Raw genomic sequence first — 25872 nt, 5'->3', positions numbered from 1 at the left:
AGCAGGTCCCCGCTTTTCCTTGCTGGTCAAAATACACTGCACTGGTAGTCAATATGGCCAGGTTTAAGATTTTATTCAGCCATTTGGGATGAGGTTACCCTAAGGATAATCTCCCTTTACCCTTGCCTTGTAGTCTTAAAATGAGGCACTTTTGATGTACCATACAGCCTAAGAGGTCTGCTATGAAGAAAACAGCCTTTAGTGTAGTAAGCTCCTGTTCTGTGGCAATGTTAGCCAACCAACTATAATCAAGACTTTTAGGCACCTGCTTAAGACACATTTTTTCTACTCAAGCTTTCCCTGAAGTCTGATTTGGCTATGCATACTGATTTTACAGATCACGTGATGAAGATGTTTTTCCTTTTTGCTTATAAATACAATATAATAAATATGAACAAAAAAGGAAAAACATCTTACTACACTAAAGGCTGTTTTCTTCATAGCAGACCTCTGTTAAATATTTAACAGTCTATAAGTGTGCATAATAGTAACAACAGCATCAGAAGCAAAAAATGGTCCTATTTTGCAAGGATCTAAGTACGCATTTTCCCTGATCACAAACTTCAAATCTGCACAACTCAGTTGATTACACAGGTAATTCTTACTTTTTCATAAGAGTGGTCACTTTTGTGGAATTTTGTGGAACCTGTCAAGTTATGAATCCCCTAGCTGTGTGTAGATAACATCAAAGATATATTAAAAGGTCACTGTATTGACTGGAAATCAGGGATGGGAAAAGTGCAGCCATTTTTGTGGCACCCAGAGTCCTCCACCACCATCAAAAATATTTTGGAAAAATAGCCAAAAATGAATCACAGTGCCCAAAGAATTCAAGGCATCACTATGGTGGTTAATGTATTATTAATAACTTTGCTATGTGTGTACATTATTTCATTTATTCGCATAGGAGATGATTTTAATTCAAAATTGTTTATATAGAACAGAAGTGAACAATTGTGAAATTATAGGGGATCATATTAGCCCCTCAGGAGACACTGGAGAGCCGCACCTCCCTCACTGCATCTGCTCTGGGGAAAAACAAACAAAAACACTATTTTTGGTCCCCTATGCACTTGGGGAATGAGAGGGGTATTTTCACCATATTTTGGGGCCTTCCTGGGCCATTTTAGAATCAGGAAGTAAAAAAGGCCTCTCTGGGCTCAAAACATGGCATAACTCCCTCTAGTGGGCATACCTTTCTAAGTATGTACAGACTAACTGACAAATGATATGTTCTAGAACTTTTCCTGGTATTGACATCAGGCTGACTGGTCGATAGTTGCTCAGGTCCTTGGTTTGTGTCCTTTCTGAAGATGAAGACAGGAACTGCCCTCCAAAAACCTGCTAGGACTTCTCCTGTCCTCCTCCAAGAATTCTCAAAGATTATTAATAGTGGCTCTGAGATTACACCTGTAAATTCCTTTTTATTCTTGGAAGCAGTTCATCTGGACACAGATGGTGGAATTTATATAGAGAGCTAGATATTCGTTTACTACCTCCTTACCTATTCTGGTTAAATTTTCCTTTACTACTTCTTTACCTAGTCTACCCTGAAGTCTTTTTTTTTTGCATAATTTCTTCTGTTTTCACCAGTCAAAAGCACTATTTTCCTTTGGGGGTAAAACTGAAGGTACTGAACAGTTCAGTCTTCACCATCCTCCCTACACAATGGCCTTACCATTTCTTGTTCTTTCCTTGCTTTGACCATAGCCAAAAAATTCACCCATTTTATTATTTTGAACTTCACTAGAAGCTTCTTTCTAGTGAACCTCTTGTTAGTTTTTCTGACTTTCTCCCTATAAGACTATTATTCATTTGTATTCCTCTTTGGTGAGTTCCCCTTTCTTCTATTTCTTATATCTCTTCTAAATCTCGTCTGAAATTTCTTTATACATCCAACATGGTTTCTTTAGACCAGCGGTTCCCAACCTTTGTTGGGCCACGACCCCCCATTGTGGACAAAAGTCCCACCCGTGACCTCCCTCATTGGTTGGGAGGCCAGGTACGGGTGGGACTTTCGACCGCCTACAAGCCCTAGCAGGCTTTGCGCCCGGAAGTCTCGCCCCTACCTGGCCTCCCAGCCAATCAGGGAAGCCACTGGCAAAGAAGGGGTGGGACTTCCGGCCGCAAAGGCCACTGGGACTTGCAGTCCCGTCTTTGTCCCCTTCTACCCGTGGGTGCCTTCGAGGCACCCGCGGGGAGAAGAGGCAAGGCGGCGGCCCTTTCCCCTTCTCCTTGCGGGTGCCTTCGAAGGCACCCGCAGGGAGAAGGGAAGAGGATGAGGTGGCCCTGGCTCCTTCTCTTCGTGTTGTCCGCCGGCAGCCGCGAGGAAAAAGGGAAGAGGGGAATCCCAACTTGGCGACTCCCAAGAAAGGGTCGAGCGACCCCCAAAGTGGTTGCGACCCCCAGGTTGGGAACCCCTGCTTTAGACATTCCAGTTCTCTTTCTCACTAGAATAGCTTGCAACTGTGCATTCAGTATCTCATCTTTAAGGAGCATCTATACATTAGGACAAGGAAATGGAAGGAAAAAGAAAAGCGCATCTGTGCTGAATTAAAAAAAAGCATACCTTGAAGTTTTTGTCTTTTTCAAACTGCTCCTCAAATTGTTTTATTTTTTTCTGCAACTTCTTGACTAGCTGATAAGGAGTCTTTTCCTCCCTTCTGTCATCCTTAGAACTACTAAATGATGCTCTTCGGGTTCTGAATGTAAAAGAAGAGGATGTAAATTTTTAGATACGCATACACATATTATAAAATACAGAAAGCCACCCAAAAAACAATAAGCAGAGGTACAGTTATTTAAAAAATTCTAACACAATGTCTGCAGAGTAAACAAAATAATAATAATCTCACATGTTACAAAATATCGTCCTCTCACAAAATACTGTCACTAATCCTCACTATAAAGTTGTATTTTGATGAGGTGAGAACATGGCAGGTGAAAAGGAAGTCAGTCAAGTGCTTGAATCTCTGATAAGAGCTGACCCTTTACTCTTGCCACAAGATGACTGATTTCTTCCAGAAGCTGTAAACTATAGCCTCTATGAAAAACATTAAATCATTGCAGACTCTAAGGGAAAATGCATAGCACTTTCACACCACAGCTTTAAAAGACATCTAACACAAAAAATCAGTGACAGAAAATGAATCCCTTTTCTCTGATACCATGTCAATGCTATTAATACAAAAACTACATGCAGTGATAAATAGAAGGAAATAGCTTATAGCCTAAAGACTAATTTCTACCCTTGTGTCCACAACAAAATTTATGTTTTCTTCACTGCAATTGGAGGCTAAGAGTACTATCAGATATTCTTGACAAATCATCTAAGCTTTTCTGTGCCTTTACTTCCTCTTTTCAAGAGGCAACTTCTCCACTTTTAACAGAATATGAGGTACATTCTTTGGGTCCAGACCACAAAAAAGATCTCTACGGTATGCTTACATTTGTTCAAGCCAAGCTAATTCTGTGTCTACATCTCTAAATGTTTCCTTTAAGATGAGCAAATTCTCAAAAATTAAGTGTTTTCTACAAAATTTCTTACTCAGGAAATACAGCCAAAAACAAATTCCATGACTCATAAGATAGCTGAAAAGAAAGTGTTCCCTTGTCTTTACTACTGCCTGATGATTCTTCAAGCATCCTTTATTATACATGAAGTTCATCTTATGTCATTCCTCAGTGAAAAAGCTGAGACCTAATACCAGTTTGAACAGAACATCTATATAATTGATAATAAACCTCTGTCAGCTAGTTACAAATTTCCCTTTAACCTTGTCAACAATTCACTGCTATTCTAACTTCTTCTGGACTAAGCTACTCACTAAATAATGTGCTAATCAAAATGCCAAAAGAAAATTAATGACTCTTTATGCTTGTAGACACTAACATGAAAAGGCTTTTATTTTTCTTTCAAATGATCCCTGTTAAAAGAAATGGAATACCTTTTGTGCCATGGAAGAAAAAGATTTCTAGATCTGTCTAGCAGGAAAAGAAATCTAGAATAAGGTATAAAACACTGTATGATGCCAAGGGAAGGGGTGGCTTGGGTGTCACAATCCACATTGATGTGGAGTTCTCCTGACCTTCTGTAATGCATTTCCAACGATGGAAACTATGGAAAGAGGCGGGATAGGGAAATTCTTTCCCACTAGAATAGCTTGCAACTGTGTTTCCACAGCTATGCTGAACACACCTACATTTTATGCTGCAGAAATAAGCCAATTTGACATCACTTTTACTGTCATGGCTCAATGCTATGGAATCCCAGAATTTTAGTTTCTTGTGACAAAGTTCTCTGACAAAGGCGGCTAAATGTCTCACAAAATTACAACTCCTAGAGTTCCATAACACTGAGTCATGGCAGTTAAAGTGGTGCCAAATGGATTATTTCTGCAGTATGGATGTAGCCTTTATTTTTTTTTAGAAAATGAACAGTGATATTTTGGAAATGATAGAAAGTTCTTCACTTAAGCAGGAAAACCAGCTTTAACTCAATCTGCCAAGTATAGACATGGGGAAAGATTGAGTTTTAATGTTTAGAATACTTAGGCCCGTTACAGACGGGCCTTAAAGTACGTGCTGAGCACATACTAGGGTTAGGAAGCAGCAGCGCGTCCGCACCCCCCAACCCCAGTACAGTACGTGCTCAGCACATACAAAATGGCGGCAGCCTTTCCACACGGCCGCCACCATGACGTCACGACTGCGCCGCCTCCAAATGAGGCAGCGCGATTGTGACGTAGTGGGGCCGCGCGAGGGCGCTTAGTGCGCCCTTTCCGCGGCCCCGGAAGAAGCCCCGTTTTGGAGCTCCTTCCAGGTTTGCGTCGCTGGGCGCTGCTTTTAGATGGCTGCGCCCAGCGACGCAGAGGAGAAAGGGGCCAAGCGGCCCCTTTCTCCTCCTCCCCAAGGACACCCCTTTCCAGGCCGCGGGGAAGCGGCCTTTTGCCCCTTCCTCGCGGCCTGGAAAGTGGCAGATCGGGGCCTCAGCAGCTGCCGCTCTGGCCACTGAGGCCCCGATCCGGCGGGGAAAGGGGCGGGTGCAGGCCACCGCTTTTCGGCGGTCTGTAACACACCTTAGTTAGTGAGGCCAAAAGTGAAGGCTTATGAGTGCTGGAATTCAAAACATCAGGAGGGCCAACATTTCTCCCTCCTGCCTTTGTCTGTCCATCCCCTCCTTTCGTCTGTTAGCCATACAGCTCCTTTCTTAGCAAAGATATTTGAAGAACATGTGAAAAAAGTAGTGAACTATACAAGAACAAAGGCACGGGACAGGCAAAGTTAGTTAAAAATGAAAATGGACTGTTGAAATGTGTTTAGAAAATATCAGTGGTCCTTAAGCTTCTTAAGGTCAAGTTTCTGACCAGTTTAATATGTTTAAGAAAATCAAAGTGAGCTGTAGAATTAAAGGAATTTTAAACTGTCCATACTGTCCATTAAGGAGAAAGCTTGTGGCAAGAAGTTTGTACAGGCTGAACGATTCTTGAAGCACTGGCTGATTACACTTTCCATACAGACATTGTTCCTCCATTTGAAAATGGAGCAATTTTATTGTGACAATTGTTTGTCATTAAAAAAAGAAAAGATCACAAACCAATAAAGTGAAAGAATCTGCATTAGCCAGAATTCTCTGCAAATGAAGCCCGCTGCATTAAAATGTGACAACTTTTTACCACTCACAGCCAGTGGTTTTACAAAAGTAATTCTCTGAAAGATAATTACATGACTGCATCTATGGTCTACAGGTAGATGGTTGACAAACAGATGAAGAACTTTGCGTCCTGAGACTGAATTTCTGTCATGTAGCTTTCACTACTTATGAACTCTATTAACTACATACCTAACAAAAGAAAGTGCTTTAGATGAAGAATCTATTTTTTCTGGATCATGGAGGAAACGCTGGCTTTGCCCAAAATCCAAACTCCGATGTGATAAAATAGGATGACTGTCCTCTTCCAGAGGATGATTCATTCTTCCAGCCTGTGGAGAAAGCTGGGCTTCTCCAGATTCACTGTCTTCCTGCCAAGATTTAAAAGCAGGAAACGGCTCTGCAAAAAATAAATATAAAAGAAAAGCAAATGGCACTGGGATATTAGAACATCACCAGGAAAATCAAATGTCCATCCAATGTTTAGCCTAGTGTGCTATCAACAGCATGTGTGTTAAACACAAAATGAACAGTGAAATGCACTGGAAAGCTATGTGTTAAAAGCAAACAAAAAAAAGCCCAATACACTCCAAATACATATATATCAATCTTCTAGAGGGTTTATACCAATTATGCATTTAGTGAATATTTTGCATGCATTATTTTATAAAGCTCTACAGTGTTGCACACTAAAATATGTACAGTGTGCATTTTGTTTAAATTCCTGAACAGAGGCAGTGGTGAGATTAAGCCACATGACCACAGATACGTCATGTAAAAAGCAGTACACGGCACACTGAAATATTTCAAGTGAAACATTAATTGCATTGATCCATCCATCTGCATCGATATTTTAAAAAATGAAGTCAATCTTCACAAATCTTGGGAAAGAAAAATAACCATTATTTACGTTGTAATATATAAAGAGTTCTAATCTCTGCCATGTCTTTATATACAGAAGTAGCTCACTAATTCTAGTGTGATGCTGAAGGAGCCCTATTATTTTCAAAGAAAATAATAACAATTTCTGATCAGGGCAAATATTTAGCTGAAATGATTTTTTTATAAAACATTTGTGACTGCTCTAAAGAAACTGGAAACAATGGATTTCAAGAGAGAAAATCAGTGTACCTTAATTTTCATCATTCTGTTTACTTATTGTTAAGATCATACTATTACTATTTCTAAAAAATTCCAGTGCAAATCTCACATTCCAAAGCTAGGCTGAAAGTACACAAAATGACAACATAGCAAAATATTGATTGACCCACTTATACCTGCTTCCCACCGAGTACAATATGGTTTTGAGGAATCACTTACTTTAACTATAAGATGCTGAGTGTACAATGCCAAGCATTTTGCTGTGGTGTGGTCATAGGATGCTGCCCATAACGGGTCAGATTGTTGGTCCATTTAGCAGATAACTATCTATTCTACCTGGCAGCAGGTTTCAAGGGCCACAGAAAGAGGTCTTTTCCAGCTTTGCAGCTTGGATCCTTTTACTAGCCATGTCAGAATTTTACCTGGCACCTTCTGCATGCAAAGTCTGTGTACTACTACTAAGGCCCTTCAGAAGGCAGCAGGTAAAGGGGTAATTTGAAAACAACCATAAACCATGAGAATAGGCAGATAACTAAATGTATGGCGAACCATACTTACCCTCCCCTTCTCTCTGTAGATGCATTGTTTTGAAATCAATGAGGGGAAAAGTGATAGGGCATGGCGCTAATAAATGAAAAAATGGCAAAAAATACTGAAGTGAACACATCGCACAGTTAGAACAAACCATACATAACATATAGGAAATACAGCAGCACAAGGAAAGTCTTCCAACTGACATCTGGGCCAGATGTGAGCACACCATTCCCAATGATGTGAAGCAGGTGAAACCTGCTCAGCACCATTCAGAATCATGCCCTTTATTAATTAAAAGGCTTTCCAGAAGAGCTAGGTCAGAGATGACAAACAAAAAAGCCACATGCTTTCTCTTATTTTAGCAAAACATACTTTAAACAAAAGAGGATTTACACACAGGACAGATTTCGCTCACATTTGTTTAAAGATAACAACAATCCAAAATGCAAAAGTTCATAGCACTAAGGATTATATTATTTGTGCATCAAAAGCATGCATTTGTTTGAATTAGAATAATAAGCATTAATAGAAATACTGGTCAGTGCAGATTCTTGACCGCAGCAAATGAAACAGTCCTGGCTCTGCAGATCATTGAACTGGATTTAAATTCCAAACATATGAAGGTAATGTAATTAGTTAAACATCAAAAAATGTAGAATACTACTGTACAAATGGTCAAGAGGAAAACAGAGGATTAGCAGACCTAGTCCAGGATCCAAAACATAGTCTTCCAAGAACACACAAGGCTGCCAGTTTCTCCACATAGTAGTCCATAACTGTCCATGTCAGCAACTCCAAGGTCACAGAAAGGAGGTGGATGGGGAGACCCTTGGACCAACATTTCATTGAGTCCCAGAAGGATAAAAAATTGTAACTGCTCCCCAAGCCTAATGTTACTCTCTGGATCCATGATACTCTTTGGACCATACAGAGAGAACAGATTTTATTTGTCACAAACTTTCCCATAACACAGGATCACAGCTTGGGTATACTGTTGGATTCAGTTCTGAGACTGGAAACCCAGGTTTCAGCAGTGGCTATGAGTACATTTGCATAGTTAAAAGTTTGTGCACCAGCTGTACCGATTCCTTGAGACATTAGATCTAGCTACAGTGGCACATGCCTTGTAATGTGCTCTACATGGGCCTGCCTTTGAATAGCGTTCAGGAACTTCAACCTGTCCAAAGAGTGGAAGCCAAATTGCTAACTGTGGATGGCTACAAGAATCACATACAACTCCCTTTTTGGTGCTGGTTCATTTCTGGGCACAATTCAAAGTGCTGGTTATGATCTTTAAAGCCCTACTACTGTTAGAGTCTATTCCGGCAGGCATTTGATGAGTGATTATATAAGACACAGGTACTCAACCTGTGGGTTGCAACCCCTTTGTGGTCGAATGACTGTTTCACAGGAGTCACCTAAGACCATTGGAAAACACATATTTCCGATGGTCTTAGTTCTTTAGACTGCTCCGCTATCCGTCTTTTATGGTTGGGAGTCACCACAACATGAGGAACTGTCTAAAAGGGTTGGGGTATTAGGCAGGTTGAAAACCAATGATATAAGGTCTGTGGGTGTTTTAATGATGTGAGTTTTAACCTGGGTTTAAATTTTCTATTTTTTAATTGTGTTTTAACTTTTTTATCTAGTGAATTTTTAACTATTTGTTTAATTGTTGTAAGCCACTATGAGTCCCAATCTACGGAAAAGACAGAATACAAATATAGTAATAATAACAGCAACAGATTTTATAAAAAGCAGATATATGGACAAAGTATATACTTGTCCCTCCATATTCGCTAAGTTTATGAGCACAAGACCTCCAGGAATATGGAAACACTGCAAATAACAAAAACATCATGTTTTTACCTGAGAGGACACCTTTCTATGAATATCTAGGTCCTCCAGTGCAACTCTGTGGTCAACGTCCAACAGACACTGACCACAGAGCTCTACTGGAGGACCTAGATATTCATAGAGAGAACATATTAATCAAATCTGTGAATAATCAAATCCAAATATTAATGCCGCAAATATGGAGGGATGAGTGTATTTCTTACCGCAGATTTAGAAATAATCAGAATAGATCCTACTACCTATTTTGATAACGTAGTTGAAGTCCAAATTAGCAATGGTACAGTGGGCCCTCGATATCCGCAGGGGATCCATTCCGGAACACACGCTCCTGGCAGATACCAAAATCCATGGATGCTCAAGTCCCACTGACCTCAATGATGGCACGGCCATGCAGCCACGTTGCCACTGGAGACAATGGGACTGAAATCTTCCCTCCCTCCTTCCCTCTCCATCCAAGGCTTCTGCCATGGGCTTGGCTTCAGGGGTGTAGGCTGGAGCCCCATCGGCCTGAGGGAGCCAGAGAGACCCAAGCCCCGGCCCCAGTGCAGGCTCCCTTCAGCCAACAGGGCTTCAGCCTCTGCCTCCAAACCACTCCTGAAGCCAAGTCAAGGACAGAAGCCTCAGAGGAGGAGGGGGAGGGAGGACTTCAGTTAGAAGATGCAGGCTTGCTGTCTGCAGATGCTCAAATCCGCAGATAGCAAGTACACAGATACTGAGGTCCCACTGTACTTAACACAGTAGCTCAGCTTCACAGTTTGGTGCTACAGCACAAACTCAAGCTCTTGCACACTTTCCCTGGTCTAGCAGTGGTTCAGTGTTGCTACTGCAGCCACTCACTCACAAACCATAAGGTTGCGAGTTCAATACCAGCAAAAGAGCTCAAGCTCGACTCAGGCTTGCATCCTTCTGAGGTCGCTAAAATGAATACCCAGATTGTTGGGGGCAATTAGCTTACGCTTTGTAAACCAGTTAGGTAGTGCTTAAGTGCACTGATAAGCGGTATAGAAATCTACTTGCTATTGCTAATATTTTTCCAAACTTCGTTCCTTATTACCAGGAAACTATAGAAGAGTTTGCACTTGGACCCAATGTGCAAACAAGTGCAAATTATGGATTCCACTTGCACTGGTTTGAAGGATATACCATATATACTAGTCCATAAGTCAAAAAATTTATGCCAAAAATTGATCCCAAAATCATGGGTCAACTTATGAGTCAATACAATAATACTGCTCAGAAAGGTCCTAAAAGAAGTGCTGCCCAATGTCCCATTCTCTCTATTCTTGCAGTTGCTGATCAAGCAAGGAAAGAGAGTGCAGTGCGTTCATGTTTGTTTATGTGTCTGTCCCTCTGTTTTGAAAAGAGCTGCTGCCCCCCCCCCCAACCAACTCCACTCACCCCAGCTCAGTTTTCAGAGGAAAATCAGGCTGCAGCAAGGAGCTAGGCTGAGTGTGCACATGCCTCTATGCCCTTCCTTGCTGTGGCCCAGTTTTCCTCTGAAGAGAACTGAGCCACAACATGGAGGGGTAAGAAGGGCTGGCTCTTTGCCAAAGCCTGGTTTTCCTCTGAGGAAAACCGAGCCACAGCAAGGAGGGGCAGGGAGTGCGCACATGCTCAGCAAGGCTCTTTCACCTCCTTGTGGAAGCCCTGCCCCTCCACTTTGGAAGTTCCACCTCTGCCCTGCCAGGAAGTCCCACCCTCCAACAGGGTGACACCAGAGGCAGGGATGCCACTACTTCCTGACTCATCTTTGTACATAGCACCAAACTGTGGTCTGGCATTACACTCTACTGAGTCATTTTGCATTCAGCACTGTGCAACACAATAAATGAATTTCTGGGGCAGCATATTTTATTCAACCATACACAATGAGAATATGACCACCAATCTTAATATTTTGTTATTCAATAACTAATGCAAGGCCAGTATTTGATTGTTTATCATATCCCTAGTATATTCCTATTCATTGTATTGATATAAATTACAAGCAATTACCTGTATACAGTGGTGCCTCGGGTTACGAAATTAATTCGTTCCGCGGCACCGTTCGTAACCCGAAAAGCCTTCGTAAGCCGAATTGCCATAGACGCTAATGGGGAAAAGCCGCGATTCCGTGTGAAAAAGCCGAAAAAAGCACCAAAAGTTTTTTCGTAACCCGAAAAAACATTCGTAACCCGAAACAATAATTCCCTATGGGATTTTTTCGTATCCCGAAAATTTCGTAACCTGGGTATTTCGTATCCCGAGGTACCACTGTACCTAATATGATGCAGTATGCCAAGCACTTTATAAATTTTAACTGAAAGAATTGTAATTCCTTTTACAGAGAACAAAAAATAAAATTAAGGTATTAATAATGGGGCTAGGTGAATTATGTGTATCCAGTTTTTAGTGAAAATGTGAAAGTATATTTGTTGTCAGTTTGCATTAAGATATTTATATGTTACTGACTACAGAGGGCCACACACTTTTGGTTAGCCTTGATAGCAAAACTAAAAATCACAGTAACCATATCCTTGCCACCATGGCTGTAATATAGTTGGGTTACTTCTCTTTTGTTTTTAAAAAAGGACATATATGAAGCATTCCAAAATGGCCACCACTTGCATCTCAGTTGCACAGCAGCCAAACAAGACTCATAACTCCATATCAAAGTTTTTGCTGTGTGACTTCAAGCCATTTCTGACTTATGGCAACCTTAAGGTCACCTAGTGGGTTTCTATGCCAAGTGGGGATTCGAACCCTGGTCTCCAGAGTCATTGTCTCAGCATTCAAACCACTACAACATGCTGGCTCTCTCATGTCAAAATACAAAAAGGCAAGCCAGAACACATCAGCAAAAGAGTGCCTTCCATTCCCTATTCCAGAACAGGAAATAATCAGTTTAGCCCTGTGTGATGAGACAACCCATTGTTTTTGTCTCAAGCTGCCATCAGGTTTGGCAGACAGAGAAGGAGAAAAGCATAGTGCAACTGCCATTAAAAATCCTCATCAACCGAAAAAGAAATTTGTAGCAGAAGCCTTTGTAGACTTAAGTCTACTTCACAGATGCATAAAATGCATCAAAAGCTGCTTCCTTTGTGACAGATATGAAAGCCTCCTCTGCAGGGGAGAAAATTCATTGTTCTAGCCATCTAATTTGCCTTCATACTGGTTTCAAACAGCCCTCTATTAGTCCACATCCCAAAATGCTATGAGATAAAACAAAATTAAGGATATTAAACAAGTGAAAAGTTACAAAGAGCTTATAGTTGAATGTTCATAATTACTGTAGTCTTCAAAAGTAACAAGTGATTCACAATTACCTTCCCAATTGTCACCACCATTTACATTCTTCAAATCAAGATGTGGCATGGGGACACACAATGTTGCTTCAGGAGCATTGTTGTTTCTGTTTTTCAGTTCTTCTGATTCAGTTTTGAAATTTGGGTCACAAACTTTGCTAACAAACCCCTGTAAATATGAAGCAATACTGTGTGAATCTTTTGCAAGAATGATTTAAGTTTCAGTCCACAGCATCCATTTTATTGTTGAACTTTAAATTCAGTGTGTGCTTTTCTGTCTAGAATATGAATGGGAATGATAAGCAAACACTGAGGTAACCAACAGGATGCTGACATGTGTGGGGTTGTTTTGTTTTTCTGGAGCTCAACACATATATTACAGAACATGCAGAGACATTCTAAGCATTTTTTAAAAAAAACCCTAGCATCTTTCTGAGGAAGCATTAGTGGAGGTAAGAGAACTTGGCACTGAGAAGAGGAAGGTTCTAAGTGTGATCTGGGCTTTAAGGAGTTCCAGTTCTCCCTGACCTTTCAAGCAAGCTATGCCTCAGAGAGCCTAACAATTATTCCTCATGAAGAAGCAAGAATGACTTAGCCCTCCCTATGTGCTTAAAAGGAAGGTGTTATCCAAAACTAAAGAAAAATCTTTGTGAGCTTCTCAAGGATACCAATTCTGCTAAATAAAAATGCGAAGATGGACATGCAAACATGGTTAAGACTGGGGAAAGCAAGGAAAGAAAAAACAAAGAAGCCAGTACTCACAAGAATCATGTGTGACGTCATTTTGTCGCCATCATCAAATGATGTACAATCTTGCCTATAAACAGAGTCTTATTATTGTTTGAGCAGATTATTACTTCAAAGCATCTGTGAAGACAATTTATTCTTTTATACTACACATATAGGCTCAGACATCACACCAAACCATGGTTTGCATCAACCATAATTTAGAAACCAAAGTACAGCTTAAGCTTCCAAACAATCAGGCTAACCACCAAGTAAAGCCACATGTCTGCTTTTATTTTCCATCTGCTAAGCACTCCCATCCCTCGATATATGTGTCTGAAGCTAAAGTAACAGTCATAACTAAAATTCGTCAACTCAGACTTCATGTCAAACCACAGTTAGCAAAAAACATGGTTTGTAAATACTCTTAAAATAACAGTTTCTGATTCTGTTTTGTTAGCTGATTGCAAATCATGAAACCATTAAAAAACCATGAATTACTGGAATTGAGCCAAAATGTATAGCAAGAAACTGTCTAGTTTGGCAGGTTCAGAAGTATATAGCTTTATGATAAACAAGATGCTCCCCAAATCCTATTTTGTATTTAAAACCATTACACAAAACAGAAAATGATTTGGTTGCTGGGGTAAAAAAGAGCTTTCATACAAAATTATGGTTTTCTTCTTGATTTCCTCTTCCTTGCTGCAAAAAAGCAATATAAAAATCATAAAAGCCTAGATACTTAAAAAGCAAGTCACTTCCAACCTGTAATATAAAGTAAGTGGGACAATAGCATCAGTTACACTTTTAATATTAGCTGTCCCTTAGCTGTGCTAAGAAGTACCACAAAAATATGTTTTCATACTAGGGAAACTAATTCGGGACAGTAATTCCTTTTTTAAAATATTTTTCTCTAAACAGAAATTCCTTGATATTCATAAAACTGAGATCAGGAACTGTGACAACACTCTGCTTCCCAGTTTTCTCATTTATACTCATATATAATGAATTACATACCTATCTCCAATAGACCCTCTAGTTTCTTCTCCTCCATCACATGGCTTCAATAATATCCCTGCTGCCTATTGAGAAAAAAAACCATAGACTTTAGCAATGATACCTCAAAGACTGGTACAGCTACCTTCTCTCTCTCTCTCTCTCTCTCTCTTTTCCTTCCTTCCTTCCTTCCTTCCTTCCTTCTCTCTTTCTTTCTTTTTGAAGAAACAAGAATTTTATACATAGCCCTGACCCAAATCACTCACACTATTCAAAGTTGTTAACTCCCATTAACTATAAACACGGCTAAGAATATTATGTATGAAATAGCACACCTTTTTAGTCCTTTTTTAGCTTCTGGGGAACATATTTATGAAGTTTTGCCACTAGATGAAGATCAAATTCGTGGCCTGAAGTTCTGAACTCAATAACAACAAGCAGCATGTTATGGACTTGTTCTCAGCTTATGTAAAATGAATCATCCACAGGGCTCTCTAAAAAGTACTATTAATCCTTGTTACTAAATAAAGTATCAACATGGATAGAATGAGATGCAAAACTGTTGGCAGCAAGCATTCGTGCTGTCTGAAAGAGGAAGAGAGAAACAGCCAAAGTTTGCTCATCTGTTAAGCTCTGTGAAACACTGAGAGAAAGGCAGGCCAGACTAATGATGGTAAATTCTTAAGAAAAAAAATCCCAGAAAAACAAACAAACAAACAAACAAACATAAAAAGCAGGAATACATAACTAGTGACCCCCAATTCCGAGGGATCACTATACTGATCTGAGAATAAAGGAGGGATATTTGGCAGAGAGGGTATTTTAAAAATACGGAATATATGTGTGTATAAATTGACCTCATGTATACATCGAGAGCAGATTTGGGGGCCAAAATTATGTGGTTTTTTATGAGCTGTGGGTAAGTCAAGGGCAAAGTTAGTGGCTTGTAACAAACAAATCTTTTCCTCTCCTTATGAAAGTGCACAGAAGGAACATACTAAGTGATAGCTAAAGATAAGGACAAAATCTGTTTATTTGAGGAATTACAATTAGAGACAGAGTATAAATGGTACTGTTAACCTTAAAACAGCTATATCTATACCACTTATCAGTGAGCTAGCACTCCCTAAGCCATTTACAATGTGAAAGCCAATTGCCCCCAACAAGCTAGGTACTCATATTACCAACCTAGGAAAGGATGGAAATCTGAATTGACCTTGGAGCCCTCCAGGATTGAAATTACAAGGTTGTGGCTGCAGGATGGGCATTTAACCACTGCACCACCAGGGCTCCAAGGGAAAGGAATATAAATGAGGGAAAAGAATGAGAATGCAAATGGGGGGGGGGACGAAAAACAAAGAACACAACCTGCCTCTATTAGGGACCCAGCACAAAGGAAGTGGCAAGACATAGAAGCCACTCTGTGTAAGTCTCTGCAGAGAGACCAGTGATCATTTTTAAAAGGGGCATACTGTATAAGCCTCTCTGCAGAAAGACTGCCAAAACTCATGAGACATTTACAGTAAGTCCCTATTAAAAATGGCCACTGCCGCCACTCTGCTCCATCTCGTGTCCAAAATGGTGGGCACACCACCAATATTCAGACTCCCCTACCAATATTGCTGCTGATTGCCAAGTAAGCAGAAAAAGAAGGTGAGGAAGAAAGGAGAGCTGTATTTCTTTCTCCAGTTTGGGCAAGAGAGGGATAATGAAGTGGGAGCACTGCTTCCATGCCCTGGACTTCTTGTTCTGTCTCTTGTCATTATCTTGTAGGCATTTTAAGATTATCAAACTGGGCCTCTATTCCTGCACTGACCCATTTGCAAGTCAATCCAGGGTTTGGGGGTCAATGTCAAAATTATTTTTAAAAAATTAAACTTATACATGATATGCCAGCGGTTCTCAACCTGTGGGTCGCAACCCCTTTGGAGGTTGAATGACCCTTTCAAAGGGGTCACCTAAGACATATTTCCGATGGTCTTAGGAACTGAGACACCACTCCTCTATCTATCTTTTATGGTTGGGGGTCACCACAACACGAGGAACTGTCTTAAAGGGCTGCGGCATTAGGAAGGTTGCAGTAACTGGATTTCCTTTATAATATGCTACCTTTCCCTCAAATGAGGGATTCAAGACAGCTCACAAAAAGATTAAAAACAGGTACAAAAACACACAATAAATTATAATCTTAAAGCAAATTACAATATTTAGAATTAAAAATGTATATGTCTTTAAAAGTCTATCTAAACAAATATATTAAAAAGTCTTTGTTTTTCTTCTCTTGATATGTATTAAATGAGGAAATCTGTTTGGAATGCTTGCATCTATTTTCTTCCCTTCATGTCATGTTGCACAATGTCATTTCTGATAGCATCTTTGATCCTTTTGATTAGTTGATCACCCGGGCTAATATCTGGGTGCCTGAAGTGGTCCCAGCCTGGCAAGAGAGGGACCCAGAATCATTAGAAAAATAATTTACTCTCATTACACTGGCATGTTATTGTTTCTCATCTGCTGCTGTTTGATGGACTGTGGTATTATATGAACTTTAGTTGTCATTTGTGAGTTGAAGACATATTGGATAAAATGTTTTGTTCAGCATTTTGAGTCCTAGTAATACAGTACTTTCATTCCAAATAATGGGGAAATAGTAAATTTAGTAATGGGAAATGCTAAAAGATAAGTCCTATGAATATAGACACTAACTCTTATGTGAACCACTTGGATCAGCTGCATGTTGTGCACAGAAGACTACATGTCTGTATCAGAATCATCTGCTTGTAACTGGTGGCAACCAGGTAGGGAGAAGATGTCTCTTCTTTTCCAAATAGGTAAACTTTAGAAGTGATAAGGAGGAGGGCAGGTAGATTGGACATGAAATTATTCTGCCTTTTTTCTTTGGAATTGCCATGGGGTGCTTCCATCACAGTAGAAGACAAGGAGGAAGAAGGAAAAACTAAAATGTGTGCATGCTTATGTACACAAACACATATTGTGAAACAAAGACTGTCCTGGGAAAAGGTTTAGAATTAGAAAAAAAGACAAAGAAAATAATATGTTGTAATAGCATTTTTTCCAGAGTGAAAGTAAATATTGTCTGACTCCTGAGCTGGCAAGGAAGGGACATGGAGGAGCTCCTTCTATGCAAGCAAATCTGTCTTTTTATCGGATGACAGTAGCAACAGCCAATCTGAAAACTCTCCCACACCAGAGAACTAAGTTTCTTTTTGTTTTTGCACTATCTTTGTGTACATCACTGACAGTATAATCCAGTGATGGCAAATGTTTTAGAGACCAAGTGCCCAAACTGCAACCCAAAACCCACTCAAATATCGCAACATGCCATGTCTCTCTGACGTAACTAACTGGTGAACTCTGTGCTGAGGTGATGCATGTGTGCCCACAGAGAGGGCTCTGAGTGCCACTTCTGTCACTCGTGCCATAGGTTCGCCACCACTGGTATAATCCTACTATGTCCCAACTAGGTGTGTACAGGATTGTAAATATTTTAAGGCTACAGCCAGAAGAAACAGCACCAACATCCACCAAGCATATCTCTATCCTATTCTTACCTGATAACTTTCTTCTTCCTCAGACACAGGCTGTACAACTTCATTGTCTGAATTAGTGCAATCCAAGGTTTCAGAGCAGTCTTCAAGGTTTTCATAATCTTCAGAAACATTCTTTTCTGTATCATCCCTAATAAGAGAAACAAGGTTTTTAGAAAGACTTACCTAAACAGAAGTTTATGTTTATATGTTGTAAATTCTGGAAGTTAACAACATTAAGTCTTAAAGTCTTTGGCAACAATGGTATCCTGGGATAAAATAGGCCAAAACATGTTGAAGCCAGATACTTCCCTGCCTAGCTCAGGAGTCAGTCCAATGTCATTAAAAAGGGGGAAATGTTATTTAAGGGATAGTAATATTCCCTGTTACGTTAAACTCTTCATTTATGAAATGATTTCAATTATACCTCTGGTAGGTATCTATTAGTCCTATCGTGCATATCATCCATAAGCAGGAGATATTTGAATGGACTATTTGCACAGGAAGTAATTGATAAGCTCACTGAACAAATGGCAGCACCAGAAAACTGATACTGGCTAAGTGGCACCACTGTCTCTATGAAGTATCTACACAACCCCATGAAACTGCTTGTGTAGGCTGCTATAAATCACCACCACCTCATACCAATTCCTTGAAAATTACCCTTAGGAGGAGAGCATGGGCTCCCACCACTACTATGAAAAAGAGTGGACATTCATCAGACAGTAAATCATCAATTGGGAACTTACTGTGAAGGTCCATTCTAGCCAAAGTGAAGAAGCCCTCCAAGAAAGGGTTAATTCCAGTTGCCACCCAGGAAGGCAAGGGAACCTGTGTTGTTTTGGAGAGTATCTCCCATTAGTTCCCTAGCTCCACCTCAGTTTGTTCCCCAGAGGAGAAAAGGAAAGAGAGACAGAAAGATCCCCCCTAAAAGAAGAGCAACCTCATCATCCACAGGCTGGGCTGGATGGTTCCTTCTCCTTGGCTAGAATGGACCTTCATGGTAAATTCCTAATGTGCCATTCTCAGCTCAGCCAGAGAAGAACCCATCCAAGAAAAGAAACCACCTTAGCTGAAATGGACACTGGGAGAGGTGGTGGCAGGAAAATTAAGCCAGTCTGAGAGGACCTGTTGGAATGTGCTAAAGGAGGCCCGCATTGAGGCAGATTTGCCTAATCTACAGTGCTTTTGTAAAGGTAGAAGGAGTAGCCCAAGTTTAATGTATTTTTACATTAAACTAGACTTACAATTAAATTTACACTGAAAACCACACTAGTGTACTATCTTTGTTAGATTCCTTAAAAAGTCACAGAAATGTATAAAATTTCAAGAAACGTTCAAGATTCCCAGAAGAAAAATGTTAAGGAAAATTTAAAATGGTGTGTTTTTAAAAGAAAACTGTAATGTTTGCCATGCTGGCAACACAACAAAATGAAACAAAATCCAAAACACAAATCATGGTAATAAAAGGTGCAAAATATATTGGCGGGGTACAGACCGCTGCTTTGCGGCGGTCTGCCGCCGCCGCCGGCTAGTCCTTGGGGGAGCCGGAGCCTCCACACGGTGCGGCTCCCCTGCGGACTGAAAAAGAAGCTCCAAAATGGAGCTTCTTTTCAAGTCGCGTTTGCGACGTAGCGAGGCGCCAGGGGCGCACTCACTACATCACAAAGGACGCGACGCGTACGGACGCTCAGCGATACGCAAAGATGGCGCCGGCCATGTAGAAGGGCCGGCGCCATCTTGTACGGATGGAGTCCGTACTAGGCCCAGGGGCGTCTAAAAGAGACGCCCCTTTTTTAAAATAGGACGTCCTCTGGACGTCCCAAATGCCGGTGCAGAAAGCACCATTGTGCTGGTTTTTAAAACACATTGGCTTCTTCGTCAGGCAAAGATATTAAAAACTATGTAAATGGAAAAAAGTAACTATGTCAGTGTCACAAATCTGCATCTTGCTTAAAATTTTTCCTTAGGCATTGTGGAAGATGGCCTTGAGGAAGAGGCAAAAAAGATGGAAACCAATACTTGGCCTTAACAGGGCTTGGAAAAAAGGGAGCAAAATAAATGCAACAAACTTTATCTCTCCATTAGCAGCATCAGAGGAACCTCATTTGAGATCTGGGCTATTATCTACCCTTTTGAAGCCAAAAGCCACTACACAGGCAGTATACAGGTACAGTGAAACTCTTAAAGAGCTCCTGCACTGTCAGTTCTGGAGATGAATTCATGTTATACTAGGTAAAAAAACGCCAATTTTGGATTGCTTTACCTGATGTTGCAGAAAAAAAGCTAAGAGTGAGTCCCAGTCTGTCAACTCCCTGTCAGTTAGAAGTTCCTTCTGCCAGCAGCTGAATTTTTATGTTATGTTGTTTGGGTGTTCAAAATTTTACAACGGAATAGGTGAGGAGGAGGGATTTGCAGACAATATAGTGACATCTCAAATCAATTTGAAAGTTGGAAAACATTCTCTTCTCTCCCATTTCATCTTATGAAGATAAAATGACTGCAACATTATCAGTCTTTTTCCTTCATTTTATCTTCTCTCCTGGTGCAACCCACTGCACACTTGCTTTTTGCAAAATCCTTCTTCACTAAAAGATCTCAGTTTAAAAAAAAACTGAAAATATTTCATGACCTTTGTTAATAATAAAGATAATATCTTTATTATTAATGACAATATGGCTTTCAGACTGTTGTGTTAAATATGTCTCATTTTCCAAACTTACTTAATTTAGGGCTGATTTAAGATGATAACAATAAATTAAGAAAGTGACATTTTAAACATGCTGCGTTTTTTGAAGTTAAACATGCAGTCTTACTGGTTATTAGATCCTTCTTTATCCTCTATATTTGCTTCACGGCACACCATTCGATGTTGTAAATTCTTGAAATCTTGATCTATGCTGCTCTGCAGATCAAAGAGATGTTGTTCTACAGCTGCTCTAATTGTTCTTTCTAAAATGCTTTAAAAAGGGGGAAGAAAGATTATATGTATTAATAATTAATAATTTAATTTTTCAATGTGGAATATCATCTTATTTCCCAGTTTTGTACCTAGCACGCTGAATGTATTTGTTTTTCAAAAATAATCAAAAAGCCAAAACCCAATTCTGAACCCCAGAGTACTGAAGACACATACATGTCTTATTTAAACTACAGTATATTAACTTCTCAAAAGCCATGCAATCAATCATACATACTTTTTTTAAAAAAAAATTCTCCACAGATTATTCATTAGATAGACAATATTTATCATCATCATTTTGTAGCAGCATTTGGGTTTCTGAATCACATGAAGATCCCACTCTACTAGACATCTTGAAGAAAAACGTCAGAAAGAAAAGGACTCCATAACCCACACAACCAAGACCTAAATCTACTGTCAGTCCTAAACTAGAGCAGGCCCAGTGAATGTACATAATGTTGATTTAACAAGTTCCTATTGATTTAATGGATCTACTCTAGCTCAGACTAATGAATGTGTCTATATTTCCTAGGGCTTGTTATTCTAGAAACAAGAACTTACTTAAACGTGAAACTCTAGGCTTTGAATCTACCAACGAACAATTGTATCAGACCCCTTCTAATAGACAGCATTTCAGGTTTCTTAATGAAGAAAATGAGGGACGGAATGAGAAGGTCAAGGCTTAGTTCATTCCCCCCCCCCTTCCGTTAAATTCTATCAGTTGTAACCAAGACCTCATACTGCTAATTAAAAATATCATTAACAGTACGTGGAAGATGAACATTAGTATATGGTCACAGGTGGAACCTGCTGAAATGTCATCTAATCTTCTGACTGTTCAGAGTAAAGGGAATCAGCAACACATAACTGATTAACTATGCAGCTAGTGTGTAAGAAAGTGATCAATCAGAACTATAGAATCATAGAGCTGGATTAGGTGAGAGGTGTTTCAGTAGAGAACATAAAGCGTCAAGGATGGTGAGTTCTCAAGGGAAAAGAGCCAAGGCAAGAGTACTGGGAAGTGAATCTGGAAGTAAACCTAGCTCAGTAGGGCTGAGGTTAGAAAGAGCAGCAATTAGGCTGAGAATTAGGGATGCAAATGAAGTAGAGTGAAAAGGAAAAATAATGCAGCTCAGGATGGAAAGAGACTCATGGGTATCAGGAAATATGGGGTAAGGTTACAGGCTAAATTTCACAGGTAAGTTTTAACTAACTATTTCAGCGTATGCTGCAGATTTGTAAGTTACACTGAAATCAGCCAGCCTTTAACCATTCAGACCTCAAACAATGCAAAGCTCCCATAACACAATACAGCTCAATCACAAGTACTTTCTATGGCTAAGGGAAATGTATACTTACTCTGCAGAGGCTGGTAAGATGCTTAAAGGAGAGAGATGAGCACTGCAATGAAAGAGAAATCATGGTCTCCCTTTTCCACAAAGAACATCAACATCAAATAGGTGTTATAACACAGTATCACTTTTAATTTGGAGCATTAAATGGCTGTGGCCCTTTATACTACCTTACACTTCTAATAAAAATCAAGATTTCACTAAAAATGTCCTCTTAACAACAGTATTAATTCAGTGGCATAAACCAAATTGTTAGCCCCAAACTAAATAGACCCACTAGATCAATGGAAGTTAGGTAAGCACTGACATATTAAGTTCCTAATTATCTGTTAGATCTACCCTAGTTAGGACTATTTACAGTCCTAGAGACTGGACAAAATGTGAAGATTCTTCCATGTGCTCAACTATACTTTCCTGTCTAGCTTTGGTAGCTATAATTTGAAACAAAAAAGAGAATTTGATATATTTTTGCAGCTGCAGCATTATTTATTACCAAGGTACTTTATGTTACTTCTGTCTCTACCAGTATGTTTACACATTCCTCTCCCTGGACCATTGTGCATGCCCACTGCTATCACTTCCCCCCCAAAAAAAATTTTTAAAGGACTTTCATTCATACACACCCAGGGCCATATGGGACAATTCACAAAGATCTTTCGTTCCTGCTTGGTCTGTTTTAGACCAAAAAAGGAGGGAAAGGGGGTGAAAACTGGGGTACACTCTGCTTTAGTTGGGATCCTAGAATGAACAGGAGGCTTTGAAGGAACAAGGGAAAAACTTTTTTCTGATTAAAAATGCTTTCTTAGACAAAGGTTAGGTACTCAAGATACCAGTAACTGCATACAGTTGGCCTTCTGTTTTTGCAGGGAATCCATTTCGGACCACCTCGCAAAAAAGGAGACTTGCGCATATTCAAGCCCCATAGGCTTGAATGAGGTGCGTGCACATGCTCCATTGAAAATAGTAGAAGTCACCCCTCCATGCATATTTAAGAGTGTGGATCTGAAATGTGCAAGTTAAGAAAGGGCGACTGTAGTATGAAAATATGTATACAATACTGTATAATGACAAAAACAACACTCAAATTCAAGAAGCATTTCTAGATTCAGTGGATGATGCCATCTTCAGGAGAAAAGAATACAGGCAGGCTTTCGATGATTATAGTACAATGGATCCTTCCCATACAAGGGGGATCCATTCCAGAACCCCTCCCCCATGTAAAGGGAAAAACATGTATGCTCAAGCCCTGTTTAAAACAATAGGAGTATGTTCCTGTGAGGAGTGGGGGGGGGCATTGTTCTAAATGGGGCTTGCCTTCTGCTTAAAGTTAAAGCCACATACAGGCACACTGTAGTAGCAGCAGAACAACAACAACAACATACTACTGAAGAGTTAAATATTTTCATTGTTGAGTTGAACTCTACTATATCCAATTATGTTGCTAGTCTCATCCTTGACACTGTACCTCAATGAGTCTCTTTCAGTCCAATTTTATTACAGACTTTGCAGCTTCTATTTTCACTTTCTATTTTCACTTCTTTCCAGATAGGAAAAAAATAAATAAAGTGGGTTTTTTTAATGGCTTCATCAGTTCAGTGAGAACTACTGTGTATCTTTGGCCAAAATTAGGCATTGAGAGTTTACACAATATTCTGTATAACACTCTCCAATAGTACAGATGTTTGTTAGAAGGATGCAAATTCAAAAGAATAAATTCCACCCTACCAAAAAGTGATACCTTTATTGGCAGAACCAAAGCGTACAATACACTTGTTGCTATCATCAGGCAAGATGTTACATATCAAACAGGAGAAAAATTGGATATGTTAGTAAGATGCTTGCATTTTGCTAAAGATACACTCCACATACCATCCTTAAGACAGAAACAACAAAATTCAGGAATCTTACTAACATGTCCATTTTTTCTCCTGTTTGGTATGTAACATCTTGCCTGATGAAGAAGCTAGTAGAGCTTCGAAACCTTGCAACAAGTATATTGTGCCTTTTGATTGGCCAATAAAGGCATCACTGTTTGGTGGATTTTTGTCTGAATTTGTCTATTTAGTAAATAGCCAAGACAGCTCCCCCTGCATGTTTTCTAAATTCTACCCTAATTAGGAAAGAGAAATCTAATTATTTAATAAACATATGTATAAAATTATTGATGCTGTTAGTTATTGGATATATGAGTGTATCACCCTCCTAATATGACAAACTACAACTAGGACCTTAGTAGACCAGGATTTGAGTCCCCATTCAACCATGCAAACCCCACTGGGTGACCTCTCTGAGTGTAAGAGGAAAGCAACGGCAAACCTCCTCTGAATAAACCTTGCTCCCACCAAAAAACAAACAAACCCAAAATAGAATCACCATAAGTCAGAGTCCACTTGATAACAATTAAACAAACAAAAAATACGCTTGTTAAAATTATTATGTTTTAATAAACAGCCAGATTTTGACTAAAACTTCCAAAATCTCTGAAGCTGAGGTAGGTAGAGTATCTTATTTTCTCTTTATCCACCCTCTGGAAATACACTGACATTTTGGGGCAAATAAAATATGTAGTACTTATATTTTTATCAGCTCTAACCTTACTTTACTATCCCAAGAACAGAAAATATACTGGACATGATCCACACATACACTCAGAGGTTTTTGTTGGTACTGGGAGGAGGGGACAAGGCAACAATTTTCTCTTACTCCCTCTTCCCCCTGTAGCCCACAGAACCATTTCTCATGTTGCTCCAAAGTGTCCCTCAGCATTTTATTTTGGAAGTGGCAGGAGGAAAAAATCAGAGAAAACTGCCATTTGTGTGGTTTCATGTCGATTCTAGTTCTATCCATAATGGACATAAGCCTTCTGTTCATGAAGGGGAAAATCTAGATCCAACCTATTCAGCACAATATAGCACATAAAACACTACTTTTTTAAAGAAGCATAAATGTGCTTATTTTATTTGAACAAATTACACATTTAGACCAAGTTTCAATCATACTGAACACTGACAAAGCTATTTCTACCAGAGAAATCAGAGAAAGGTTATTCCCCTTCTTCCAGGTGCCCCAAAACCACACAATTCCCAGTTTCCTTCTAGGACTTTCCATTTCTAAGTCTGATAAAAGAAATATTAGTGCTAAAACATTTGCTAGCAAAATATGAGGAAGAAGGAAAGTAGACTAATTGTGCCTATTCTCTGGCAGGAATATAGAACTATTTAATACAGAACAATTAAAAACAATAAAAAATGCTTTCTACTACAGTTTCTCTCTTTTATCAGGGCTGGTGACATACTTGGGAGACATAATAATCAGTTCTTGCTAATGAAAATGTCACATTTTTTTGAAGGGACAGCATCTCTAATATGAACAGTAAAAGAGAGTCAGGTTATTGTGTTCTTAAATTCAAAGATCATTTCAGGAAAAAAATGACATAAATCTTCCATCTTTCTGCATCAAGGGGCAATTTTCTAGGATAAATAGTAAAGTTATTACATAATTTAACAGAGCAGCAGTTAAACACTAGTGTAGCATTTTCCTGACGATCAACGTCAGCTAAACACCTTGCAACTTCCAGCCAAGCATGGTTATAACCTTTTGCAACCAAATGCCTCATTGAGGCCTGTTACAGACTGCCAAAATAAAACTGCTTCGGGTCTCTTTGGAGGTATGCTGTTTAAATGATGCATGCATCCTAAGAATCCGGAATCTGCACCAAAGCTGCACTCCAGTGCTTAGGAATGGAGTGTGGCTTTGGTGTGACCTCTGGACTCTTAGGACCCATACATCATTTAAATAGCATACCTCCAAAGAGACCCGAAGCAGCTTTATTTTGGCAGTCTGTAACAGGCCTGAGAATCTC

The 25872-nt window shown here is 39.6% G+C and overlaps 1 protein-coding gene across 5 annotated transcripts in view; it reads right to left on the bottom strand.

The window, feature by feature from the left end:
- Positions 1 to 25872, bottom strand: part of FAM13B (family with sequence similarity 13 member B) — an 83040-nt gene that overhangs the window by 12962 nt on the left and 44206 nt on the right. For 2 of the 5 annotated variants that reach the window (XM_042447212.1, XM_042447213.1), the window contains exons 8-16: positions 22018 to 22059; positions 20513 to 20656; positions 17721 to 17847; positions 14170 to 14234; positions 13189 to 13243; positions 12448 to 12595; positions 7310 to 7375; positions 5843 to 6050; positions 2570 to 2702 (exon numbers count right to left, since the gene is read on the bottom strand). In XM_042447212.1, the coding sequence (XP_042303146.1) occupies positions 2570 to 2702; positions 5843 to 6050; positions 7310 to 7375; positions 12448 to 12595; positions 13189 to 13243; positions 14170 to 14234; positions 17721 to 17847; positions 20513 to 20656; positions 22018 to 22059 (988 nt within the window). The remainder of the gene's footprint in view (positions 1 to 2569; positions 2703 to 5842; positions 6051 to 7309; positions 7376 to 12447; positions 12596 to 13188; positions 13244 to 14169; positions 14235 to 17720; positions 17848 to 20512; positions 20657 to 22017; positions 22060 to 25872) is intronic. The other 3 variants (XM_042447215.1, XM_042447216.1, XM_042447214.1) reach the window with 2 other exon arrangements.

The sequence above is a fragment of the Sceloporus undulatus genome, chromosome 2 (genome assembly GCF_019175285.1).
Source record: "Sceloporus undulatus isolate JIND9_A2432 ecotype Alabama chromosome 2, SceUnd_v1.1, whole genome shotgun sequence".
Classification (NCBI taxonomy): Eukaryota; Metazoa; Chordata; class Lepidosauria; order Squamata; family Phrynosomatidae; genus Sceloporus; species Sceloporus undulatus.
Note: the sequence above shows the minus strand (reverse complement) of the source record. Positions and strands in the feature narration are given on the sequence as shown.